General features: G+C 33.9%; 2 protein-coding genes across 2 annotated transcripts; both read right to left on the bottom strand.

The window, feature by feature from the left end:
• Positions 226-1,737, bottom strand: LOC109356294. The gene has a single exon (XM_019599619.1). It carries the CDS (start codon positions 1,735-1,737, stop codon positions 226-228), a length of 1,512 nt encoding a protein of 503 aa, XP_019455164.1.
• LOC109355776 (AP2/ERF and B3 domain-containing transcription factor RAV1-like) lies at positions 10,654-12,470 on the bottom strand. Its single transcript, XM_019598987.1, has 2 exons — positions 10,797-12,470; positions 10,654-10,754 (listed from the first exon to the last, which is right to left on the bottom strand). The coding sequence occupies exon 1, from the start codon at positions 12,136-12,138 to the stop codon at positions 10,954-10,956; it is 1,185 nt and encodes a 394-aa protein (XP_019454532.1). The 5' UTR covers positions 12,139-12,470; the 3' UTR covers positions 10,654-10,754; positions 10,797-10,953.

Genomic DNA, 13,171 nt, shown 5'->3' with positions numbered 1-13,171 from the left:
TACATTTCGAGAATCAAACTTAACATAAGAACATGATTTGCATATTGAATTCAAAGTATTTGTAGAGGGGTGTCCCAATCTGAAGTGCCATAGGTCAAAAAATGAAATGGTTTCTGATCTATTTACATTGTGAATCCTACAAATTCTATCTCTAAAACTTCTTTTAAGCATATACAATCGATTTTTCACTTCAGCACGCCCAATCATCCTCAAGGTAATCGTATCCTAAATAGAACAATTGGAGTTGTCAAATATTAGTTTGCAGTGCAAAGAGTTAGTTAGCTTATGAATGGAAATCAAGTTGAAATTGAACTCTGACACATAGAGTACATTATGCACTATCAATGAGTCAGTAAGATTCACTGTCCCTGACATCTTTGCCAACACTGTGTTGCCATTTGGCAAGCCAATGGTGATTGGCTTAATATTGTGGTGAATATTGAAAATGGACAAGTCAGGGCACACATGATCAGTGACCCCTGTGTCCATTATCCAGTATATGTTGTTACCTGATTGAGGATGTTTATCCTTGTCTTTGTTACCTTGTTGTGCATTGGTAGGATCCACTGTGAGTTTATTCACATTATGATCTCCATCTGACTTGTTGATGCTTCTGAGTATGGTTGCCAATTGCTCATATTGCTCAGCACTAAAATGGGATTTGCTTCCTTCAACATTTTTTAGAGGTGCCTCTGGTTCAACGTTCTTCTTATGTGCAAGTTCAGCACCAGTTGTGTTGACTGATCCTACTTCTTGCCGTGTTCTTGATTGTTGAGGATTTGGTGTAAATCTATGTTTGAAATAACATGTATCTATGGTGTGTCTCTCTCTGCCACAAAAGGTGCAGACCTTGATTCCATTGCCCCTTTGATTGTTGAATCCTCTACTTGTGCTTCTTCCTCTGCCTTGCATATAGCCATTTCTTTGACCATTTTGTCTTGTCCTCCATTGAGGTGCATTGTCATACTTGTTTGTTGATCTCTCATTTGTGAAATTTATGAGAGCTTTTGGTGATTTCTCACTTATGTGTCCTTCTTGCTGAATTAATAGAGAGAAAGCTTTATTCATATGAGGTAGTGGCTCCATGAGTAAGATTTGAGTCTTTGTTGTGTTGAACTCATCATTCAACCCTTTTAGGAAACAAATCACGTATTCATTCTCCCTTTGATCCTTTATCATCTTGATCATTCCACAATTACATCTCACTATGCAAGTGCATGTGGGTATTGGCCTTAGTGATTCAAGATCCTCCCATAAGGTTTTCATTTCAGTGAAGTAGTTCGAGATTGTTCTGTCACCTTGTCTCATGGAGTGTAGCTCCTTGAGCAAGTCTGAAGTTCTGGAATAATCTCCTTTGGAGAATCTGTCCTTGAGGTCAAGCCATAGGTCTCGAGCATTATCAATGTATACAATGCTTTGTGCAATGTGTTGGGAGATGCTTCTTGTTATCCATGAGACAACCATGTTGTTGCACCTCTCCCATATGTGATATTCTGGTGTGGATGGGCTTGGTGCACTGATTGTCCCATTCACAAATTTGATTTTGTTCTTTGAGGATAAGGCTCTTCTCATAGCTCTGCTCCATGAATGATAGTTGCTCCCATCTAGAGGTGGTGTTGTTAGAATTGCCCCTGGATTTTCTCCTGGATGGAGATAGTAGGGGTTATGTTGAATGTCATTGTTGGTTATGCTCAATTGCAGATCCTGATCTGATGTTGTGTTCAGTGCTTGTGCCATTGCTTCTACCTTGCCCTTTCTTGAATGTGTGATTGGACTATTTCTTGAATTCTTGGTCAGGGTTCTTGACCAGATGACAAGCTTTTTGTTGATCTTTGGTTAGATTTCTTGATCAAGAGTTGTTTAAAGAGAGGGATGCACAATCATAGCTCTGATACCATATTACTGAATAATTTCTCTGTTTTCATTGATTAATATTGGAGCCATAGTGCTTCTTTTATACTCATACAAGTTATTGCTTAAGATGCAAGTTATCCCAATGATTCCTAACAAACTTAACCAATTAATTTGTTTATTCCCTTAATACCCAATAATACTAACTAACAATTAGGCCTAAAACTATTATATTGGACTACACAAAAGATTAATAAAAAACATCATAAGAAGCCAAGGTTGGCCAATCTGGTTTATGCCCCATACCATGTCTCGCCTGAGCCATGCCCTATCTTGCTTGGTATGTGCCTTGCCTTGCCTGGCCTGTGCCCTGCCTTGCCTGGTCTGTGCCTTGCCTTGCCTGGCCTGTGCCCTACCTTGCCTGGTCTATGCCTTGCCTTGCCTTGCCTGTGCCCTGTCCTGCCTGGTCTTTCTGATGCATCAAGGCCTTGTCTCCACAGTCAGGCCCATGTGCCACATCGTGTTTGTGCTTGTCTCAGTCAGTTTGTGGCGAAGTGTTGTTTTGTGTTGGTTGCTTGGGCACCAAGGGATCATGTGATTCATGCTTATTGTCCATGTTCAATATTAAACTTGAACTATTTCATATCGGTGTTAATAATAATTTATTGCAAATACATATCAAATTTAATTTGGAACTTGGATCTATTATTTTGTTGCAGAAGCTCTTAGACAATTGATAATATGATATACCATGTTTATCAATATTTGGACAATTGATAATCAATAATTTTTGCAAGAAAGTTTGACCAAAGTTGTTTATCGCCATATATGACTACATTAAACTTGAACCATTTCATATTAGCGTTAATAATAATTTATTGCAAATATATATCAAATTTACATGTTGTGATTCATTTATAATCATATCTCATGATCTTTGTAATCATCTAAACATGTTATACAATTAAGAGTAAATTACACTGACACCCCCTGAGTTTTAGTGAAATTACACAAACCACCCCTCACTTTTCTACACCTACACAAACCTCCCCTATTTTTAAACTTTCATTACATTGATCACCCTGCATAAGAAATAGATGTAATCTTTTAAACAAAAAATGTGATAAATGCAATTAAGTTAAACAAAACATGATATATTGTGTAGACAAGTCTAAATAATATACAAATCAATGTATCTTTATTATTTTTTGTTACAAAATGCATCAACAATTCTAAAGAAATATTGTTTAAATCGCTCTTATAATATAGTGTAACGAACCAAAAATAATAAAGAAATATTGACTAATATATTATTTGGACGTGTCTCCACAATATATCATATTTTGTTTAACTTAATTGCATTTATCACATTTTTTGTTTAAAAGATTACACTTATTTCTTATGTAGGGGTGGTCAATGTAATGAAAGTTAAAAAATAGGGGAGGTTTGCGTAGGTGTAGAAAAGTGAGGGGTGGTTTGTGTAATTTCACTAAAACTCAGGGGGTGTCAATATAATTTACTCTACAATTAATTAAACAACATATTTAGATCATTATGCAGCGGAAACTAAAATAGATCAAGAATACCAACCTCCAATCATTGCTATTTGATTCTCAATTGTCTTTCACGAACAATTTGTCTTGCAATCAAACACTATGATTACAGTGAGTAAATTCTGAGTTTGGTTTTCTGAATCTTTACTCACTCAACGCGATGGTGTTTGTTTCTGAACAGAGGAGTAGGATTAGTGACCCAAAAAAGAGAGCAGCCTATCCTAATTTATAGACCTTTATCCATTGTAAAGGTCATTAGAGTGGAACAGGTCATGGATAGTGGGAGTGCAAGTTTTTCTCTCCACATAACCATTTTGTAACTGGTGCTAAGATAATGGGTTTAATATGTACAAAAAATGTACCACATTTGGAAACCAATTTTCCAATAAATATGCAAAGGATTTACACAGAAATGCATATTAAAAAACAGAATAAATCTGTTGAGAAAATCATGAGAAATTCTATCAAAAACAAGTTTCAAATAATGAGTATAATTTTGATAAAAACACATAATTAAAATCACCTATTTACACCATATTCTATAAAAAAAAATCATTTATTGAGTAATTTACCACAATAAAAAATCTTATTCAACTTCTTGAAGTTGTTTGAGTTTTCATATATTTTTGCATTCACAACTTTCCTTTTCTCGTATCGAAAGTCGTGTTGAGTTTTAATGAAGTTATTAGGTTGCATAATAATCATATCAATTTTATGAAATTTGGCCTCCAAAAAGTAGATATGAAGTTCTTTGTTTTGTTATATGGTTCTTAATAGTGTTGACATTGTAAGTATATGACTTTTAGAATATATCATAGAGAAGTTTATGACAAAAATTTATTAGTGTTTTTATTGTAGCATTTTTAATAATAAGGTTCACAATATCATTGTTATTTCTTTTTTTTTATTCTCCTTGTATATTTGAACAAGTTTGGTTCCTATGAATGTACGGATAACATATATATTCTTAACTATATGAATGCACGAGTAATATATGTTGTTAAACATATAAATGTATGAGTAATATGTGTGTTCTTAATCATGTATATAAAATACAGGAAAAAAAATGTTTAACCACAAAGTCAGTACTCTAAAGAAAATGAAAAAAAAACTTCTATAGATACTATTCTATGCTATTACCTTTAATAAAAAAAAGATAAATTAAAAAACAAGTTATCATAATGTTTAATAAGGTGGTTATTTTTTAGTGATGACAAAAATAATGACATTCCATAGTAAGTATAAAATGTTTATATTCATAGAAAATAAAGCCAATAAAGCTTCTAGAAAAATCAATGTGATAATGATTTCAATTTTCAGAACCTATTTTATTCGCAAATTTAATTTTTATTCTCATTCAAAATGATAGTTCAACCCGTTTGATGTATGGATGTGTATCATATATTCTCATTCATGTCTCATTTGATATACTAAGTTAATGAGAAAACTCAATTCATTTAAAAAGAAAATTTATAAAAATAGAAATTAATATTTTAATATTATTTCATGAAATTTGATATTGCGGGACGTGGGAACAGAAAAATTATGGGACATGTGATCCTTGTCCTTGTCAACAAAGTCTGAACTAACATATCATAGTCTTAATCCTTATTGTGTCTTTGGGATGAGCAATCTGATATACTCATATTATTCTCTTACTAATTGTTCTACATACGAGAAAGTGACATATGTCACTCGTAAGTTAATCATTAATAAATAAAGTATCACCTTGTGATATATGTGAGTAGGAGGATTAATATGAGGATTTAGTAGGAGAATATATCATTTTCCATTTAGATAACTACTATTTTTTATTGAGAAATATTTATATATTAGTATTTGTTCTGGATGAGGTTCTAAACCCAAACCTCATTCACTTCACCCTATTCTATCTAATGATCAAATCACCTTATAACTCTATTTTTTTTTATTTTGTATGGGTGAGACTTGAACCTCAACCTCTTTTACTTTATTTCTTAAATCATTCACCTAAACCATCATATCACTTACTTGATCCAGATAACTACTATTATACAATAACCACATATCTTACCTTAAATTAGACATGAAATGAATGAAGCTTTGAATTAGTGATGTAAAGATTTGCTAAATGCCTAGGAATACCAAAAGATTAATGATTCGATTAATAAGAACAACACTTGTTGAAAATGATAACTGCACATTCTGAAATAATTAGTAATTTACTTAAAAGGTGAAAGATATTCATTGTAATACTAAAAAAATTAGACATTGAAATAAATACAAAATAAATTATAATATAAAATAAATCAATATAAAAATACATTAATCTAATTCTCTAAAACAAAATATATATAACTTGAACATTTAATAAAATATTTAATACAAAAATAAGAATGTGTATAGTTAGAAAGACGAAAAGTCTCTCTAAACACTAGTTATAAATAAATCAAACAAATCCAATTAATAATAGATAGTTCTAAAACCAAGTCACAGGGAACCAGGAGTTGCTCTCGCGCGTGAACCCTCAGTCAGGTCTTCACCTCTTTTCGTTTTCTACTATTTAAATTGTTCTCAAACTATCATTATCATATTTAAAATTTCTTACGTGGTTCTTAAGTTTGCCTTCATTTCCATTGCTTTGTTATAGTGCTATGAGATTACCCCGAGTTTTCTGGCTAATCATAACTAACCCTTAATTTGTTAGATGAATATGTCGTGAAACAGTAATTTTTTTACGCTGTATATATTCTGTAAATGTCGTATAAGGATGATTATTTATTATTGATAGATTCGTTGTTTGGGAACATTATAAAGGTTTATATATTATAATTTAGGGTTTGGGTTTTGGAAATGAGATAAAAATGTATACATGTCACTATATTATCAACCATTCATATTTAATTATATTTAACTTTTTAAAAAAATGTAATCAAAATGAATGGTACAAGATGTAATGAATATGTATAAATCTTGATATTGACAGTGTATAAATATTATGCCATTTTGAAATTATATGTGGTTAATGGTTATATTGTTTATGCTAATCTTTTACATTTTTTTGAAAGTTTTTTCATTTATATATGTGGTTAACGCTGCAGCTAAGTATGCATGGAAATGAAATGTTTGAGCTTCCAGAGAACTATGACAGTATCCCTGAAACATTGAGGTTTCGTGAGAGTCCGATTGGTACTACACGTGCCGATGTTGTAATTCCTATTACAACGGGTAGCAACATCTTATCCGCTGAACTGTGGGTGATGGATAACATTTTTGCTAGGAGTATGATATTCATGACAGCATTAGATGAGTTGAATGCTACTCCTCTAAGTGAACCACAGAATACTAGTAGTTGCCCGTTTTGCTTCAGCTTTGATCTGTGTGTTTCCCCCTTAGCTCCTAGGGTCAAGTTAGTTTTGAATTATAGCGGTGTGAACATTAGAGAAGTCAAACTCCCGAGTCAAGCTGAGCAGCACTTCATCGAGATGAATCGTAATGCTCCTGAGAGTTATGTTGCTGTTCTCGGTGCACAACTTGCCATCATGCTGATCAAAAAGCCCTCGGATGCGAATTACAACACATTTATGCAGAGATGGACGGAGGGCTTGGCTGCATAATTGGTATGCCGACTGATTCTAGAAATTTCACTGCAATAGCCGAATTTGAAAAGGCGAAGCTGATAATGGGAGTCTTTGGCAATGGCGACTTTAAGACATATATGATGATGGAGATTATCGGCTATTGTGCGCTTCAAGCTCCAATTTCCACTCTTTATAACTATGTGGCTGGGATCCTTAGGTATCATGGTATGGGCGCATTCACTTTCATTGCTGATGTTCTGCTGCCTGTGCAGTCTCCTGTGTTGTTTCACCCGAGAGTGCTGCATGAAGTTGACCGTTTTTCTGATGCTTTTATTGCTGTGCACCTAACACAATACCCTCAATACTTTTACATCTTGGCAGGGCCCTCTGTTAATCAACTGGTTGAAAGGTCCAATTTCCCTATTCTTGCCAGAGTTGCCCAGCTTATAAAGCAAGGAACTGCTTCTACTCTGAATCAGTTAGTGGCTCCTAGATGTAGGGAGAATCCGATTGTTCTCGAGCTAGTAGAACTTCATAATAGGGCGATTCTCGGGCGAAGTTTAAATATTGCACGTCCTACTCTGAGAATGCTGAATGCATATTCTGAGGGCAACATGGAGGTTATTTTCATGGAAAACACTCAAGCTGCAAACGATGAACAATCTGACCTTGCAGCGATTCAACAGCCGCCCCCACCATTGAATTGATTTTATTTCTAGTGTATCATTAACCTTTTGTTATCATCTGACTATGCTGAGAAACATTTTTCTTAGGAAACTGTTGTTCTTTTGTTTTGTGCATGTTCTGTAGTCCTGTTTATCAACAACTCGCATATCCTAAGATGCCAATGTCCTCACTTTTGATTATTTTGTGAACTGTTATTCAGTTTGTTGCTTTAAATAGTGCTGTGTTCTGTTTGTTGTTGATGACAATACTTATTTTGTTAAGGTTGTGTGTTGGTTTTATTAGCTTCAATGCATGGTTATTTTTGGGGTAAGGAAGTTTTCAAAATATTTATTCAATTGGTAGAGTTAGGTGACGTAAATGTGAGTAGTTGTGTTCAATTTTGTTTGAAAAACTTTGTTTATGAAAAATATTTAAAAGTAGTAAGTTTAAATGAATGGATTTTCTTCAACCCACGATTACATAAGAGGTTGTCAAGCCAAGAAGCTGAAGATTATTTCAACATATGAACCTAAATTTTTGTGATAACCTTGTAAACATTTTCATTGAGCTTAAAATGTTGTATGAAAAATTAAGATATAAACTTATTTTTTAAGTGATAATCACACTTATTTTTAAGTTATAATTACACTTGTTTTTAAGGTGGTAATTAAACTTGTTTCTCCAATGCATTCCGGCGTCCTTAAAATTACATCAAGGGTGATTATCAATATAAGTCATGTCAAAATGCAAAACATTGATGCTTTTCATAAGTTCTACACTATGCTAAATGTATTAGAAGCATTTTTAACGATGCAGTGCTATCCTTGATTTGGTAGGACTAATATTAACATGACCCATCTAAGTCTAAGGATTTATATGACAGTCATTTTTTTAAATAAAAAGAAGAAAAAATCTTTCTACCCTATAAGATACTTCTTTGTATCAGATTGCACGTTATTCATCCACACAGGTACATTTGAATAACACCAACTTCTACAATTTCCTTTTAGCTGACTTTTTTTCTTCTTTATGCTAACCAAAAGCTAAATATAATGGACCAATTATATAATAAGTAACATGCAGCAAGAGATGAACTGCAGAATTAAATCATAAATATTAAAACTAACAATTTAAACAATTGGCCATTTGGTACGTTTATAATATCCCGTGAACTGCTCGTGGAACCTATGAGGAAAGTTTGTACAACTAAATAAGAAAATTTCTAAGGCCATACACTATATGTAGAGTTATTATTTTTTGGGGACATATGTAGCATTATGATTATCATTACTAGTCTCTACAACCATAAGAAACCTTTTCTCAGAAAAATATGAAGTTTAAAAATCGTCAACTTTGCACTAATTAGTTAGTTTTGCGTATTCATAGATAGTAGTTTGACTACAACATTGCCAACATTATCACTTACAAAAATGATATATTTTCTTACAAATCTTCATATCATAATATAAATAATGTATTACAAATTGATACTTTATTTTTATTAATGATTGATTTATAAGTGATATATATCACCATCTTGTGATGTAATTTTTTTAAAAGAATATATTATTACTCTGTCCTTAAGCAAGAAGGATCCTGCAGACAGCATGTGGCAAAAATAGTATAGTAATGCATGATGTCGTAATCTATGAATGTCAATTGCAATAAATTAACATGTGGAGTGTTACTAAGAGGTAGTTAAGTTGTTAGAACTATATGACATGAAATATGAATACCAATTCTAGACAGTTACACAATATTCTCCCTCCAATTCCCCCGTTAAAAATTTGCATATATATAAAAAATGTGGAGTATACTTTTTTAGTTCCACTAAGAGTATTCCCTTATTTCATATATGGATAATTAATCCTTATTCGGTGACTACTCCTTTTAACCATTGTTGCTTCAAGTAATCGATTTATCATGAATTTGTATAAAAAAAAATAAGCTTCCGTATCTATTAATTTGATAGAAGAACCTTTGAGTTAAGACCAATTTGACCATGTTATGACATGCTTTGAAAAGTTTGAAAGTAATCCTACAAAAAAAAAGTGAAATGATCAACAACAGATTTGTGCATTAGCTAGTAGTGTTGACTTTATTATTTCATGTATAAATAAGAGATGGGTCATTCTTATGATACCTACAATTCAAATAAGTATTCTTACATAAGTAAAAGAAAAGGGTCTTGTTATCTTCCCATGATTTTAGCTCTAACTATTTTCACAGCCTTAACATTAGGATTGCAATATTAGATTTGCTCGCAATCTTGTAAATACATAATTGGTACCAAAAGTTCAAAGATCACCCCAAAAGCAATTTGTCTGAAATGGTCAGGAAAATATATAAAAAAATTAAGAAAATGTTAGCAAATGAATAAAGACATACATTTATTTCCATCAACATTACATTAGTCTTTCCAAAACAAGCTTAAAAGATAAGGGTTCAAGTGGCAACCCTATTTTAACCTTTTCTTCTATAGAGTTCTAGTATTTTAACCTTTTCTTCTAGAGTTATAGTGACATATAGTGCGTATTGATGCGAGGAACAAAGGTTCATATAAACTTGACCTATCCAAAAGCGACGTAATGGGAAGGTTCATATGATTAGAATTGCGATGTGATCTGAGCATGTACATTGTAACATAACACAATCACAATAATATAACCACTTGCCAAGCTAGTAGACTCTTTATTTATTGACAAATCTCTCATTATCAACTTCTTCACTCTTTCTTAAGCCATGCTTCCTCTTGCCTCGGGGTATCTTTCCTCTTATGGCACGAAGGCTTTAATAGAAACCTAACTTTTAACACAGCTTACCATACAATTATAGAGTAAAATTGTAGTATTATGAAAATTAATTAGTAATAAACACAACAAAATTTAATTCAATTCATCATAAAAAGTTTTGCTTTTGTTGTCGACACAGATATTTTTGGAAACTCATGTCCCATTGCCACCAGAAGAAAGAAACTGCAGGTTTTGTTGGATCATAAAGTTGTATCTATGCATGAACATTCATTAACATTAAGATTAACACATAATACAATTAAAGGGTTTGTTTTTTCCTTGTACAGTTTTGCTGCACCTAATTTCAGCATTTTCTTTTTCTATCATATTTCCTCCTATGTAATTAATCAATATACAATTCACCTCTTTGCAACTTGCACACCTCCCCCGCCCCATCCCTCTTTCATCAGTCACAAAACTCAATAAACTAAAAAGAAAAAAGATTAATTTACATAATAAGAATTGTAAATTGCAGTTACGATCACAATTGTTATCGAGATATCAATGCCGAGACTAAGATAGTGGGTAATGTTACAAAGTTGCAATGATTTTAGGCTTCTTGCTGCACTCTAATGTAAACATTCCCATCTCTCTCCTCTTCCCATTGGAGCACCCACCAATGCTACTAGCACTATTAATATTACCATTAGAATCAGACCCAGGTAGTTTTAAAATGTTTACCCCAAAAAGCCGAAACATCTGAACCGGCTCCACAATTGGTCCAACCGATCCGACAATCCGAACCTCGTTAACAACATTCTTTACTTTCCAGTCAATATACATCTGCTTATCCGGTCCGGTCGACTTATGGAAAAAAACCGTATCACCGGCTTTTAGATTCTTATCCTTCACGAACCGGCTCCACCCTTTAGTGAGAACATAACTTTGACTACTATTCCAATATGAGTAACGGAACCGCCACACTTTCCCTCCAACATCCTCAAAGTTCAGTAGCACACCCTTCCCTGCTACAATTCCGTTAACGCCGTTTTGTAACGGAAAGTGCTTCTCCGCGTGTTGCTTCGGTATCACTAACCGGTTCAGCTTCCCTACGTCGCTGGGCGTAACCGCTTTCTCGAATAGCTGCTCACGCGCTTTGTTCCCAGACGCGCCGGAAAAGTAACAATCGACACCGTTGTTTGCGGAGGTGCTGCGGCTGAGAGAACGGTCGTTAAAGCCCCGGTTGCGCTTGCTCTGTTCCAGCTCGTCATTGTAGGTGTGCTTCCTCAGCATGTCCACGATCTCGGATTTCGAATGAGAGCTCAGGAACTCGGCTTCTGTGTCATCGTTGTTGCCGCCGTCTACGACGACGGAGCTGCTAGGTGGCTTGAAGTTTGTTACGGCGTCCTTGCCACGGAACCGCTGAGCCGCGGTATCGTAGGCTTTGGCAGCTTCCTCTTCGGTGTTAAAGGTGCCCAACCAAACACGTTGGTGCTTCTCGTAAATTTGAGCGCCCCAACGTCCGTTTGGCTGGGGAACCACACCTTTGTACTTAGAAGATGGGAGTTTCCGAGACTCCGCTTCTACGCCACTGCCACTATCCGAGTCAACTATCACGCTGACACCACTGCCAGCGCGACATAGATTATTGGATAGAGGTAGTGGCAACACTTTCTTTGACAAGGCAGTGAATGTTAATAGGGTTGTTGTGGGAGATATGGTTATTGAAAGTGAGTCAGTTGCGGTGCTTTCATCATTACAACTACCTCCATCCATGTTTTTTTATAAGAAAATGTTTGGTTTGTTGTATTGGTAAGTAAGAGAGAAAAGAAGGTAAGAGAGTTGTGTGGGAGTTGGGGTTGTTTGAAGAGGGAATATATATAGGAAGAGCATGTCCTTAGTGAATGTATTATTTATTAACATAAGTGGGAAATGAAATATACTTATGTTGAAACATTTTATATATTAAAGATGGGAAGATAACTAATGGCTTAATTTTCGTTAAATATATTTGTGCGGGGGAAAGATATGGTGATGTCGGTATGGTATGGAGGGTCAACTCAGAAGGAGATGGATAGTGATGATATTAAGAAGATTTATGGTGAAAAAAAGTGGGGTTGGAATAGGGATGACAAAAAACCCAACTCATGAGTACCCATAGAAATACATGTAACGAGTACCCGCAATAATAGTTTATGGAACTACAATCTTATGTGTTATTTAGATAATCAACCACAGAAAAAAAAATTATAAAAAATAATTTAAAGTTTTAAATACATTTTAAATTGTCTACTTCAACATTATAACATAAAATTGATTTAATAAGAATTGTTCAATCAATATCATATTATATTACATATCAATCAAAAATATAACCTAACATCACTACTTAAATATTATTACTTAAGAACATATCAATTACATTTACGAATTAACAATATAACGTTATAAATTAACAACATATATAGGGATCCAAATATTCCACATTTTAGCCATCAATTCTAGGAAAATCTGATGGTATAGATCTATTCACTAATTCAAACCATTAAATTTCCTTAGTATGATGGCTAAAATAGGGAGTAAGTGGACCCACCCGTATATGTATATATATATATATATATATAATGGAATAGTGGATCCGAATACCTATGAGTTTGGGTACTTCATTGCCCGGACACAGACCCATCCAACAGTGGATCTTCAAATCTCTGGTCTATTTACCTACTGAATCCAAAAACATGGACCCAGACCCAACCTGTTGCGAGTATTTTTTGCGGGTACTCATAGATACGGGTATCAATTGTCATCC

Source organism: Lupinus angustifolius, chromosome LG09, assembly GCF_001865875.1.
Source record: "Lupinus angustifolius cultivar Tanjil chromosome LG09, LupAngTanjil_v1.0, whole genome shotgun sequence".
Classification (NCBI taxonomy): Eukaryota; Viridiplantae; Streptophyta; class Magnoliopsida; order Fabales; family Fabaceae; genus Lupinus; species Lupinus angustifolius.
The sequence above is the reverse complement of the archived record's forward strand: the minus strand, read 5'-3'. Positions and strand labels throughout refer to the sequence as shown.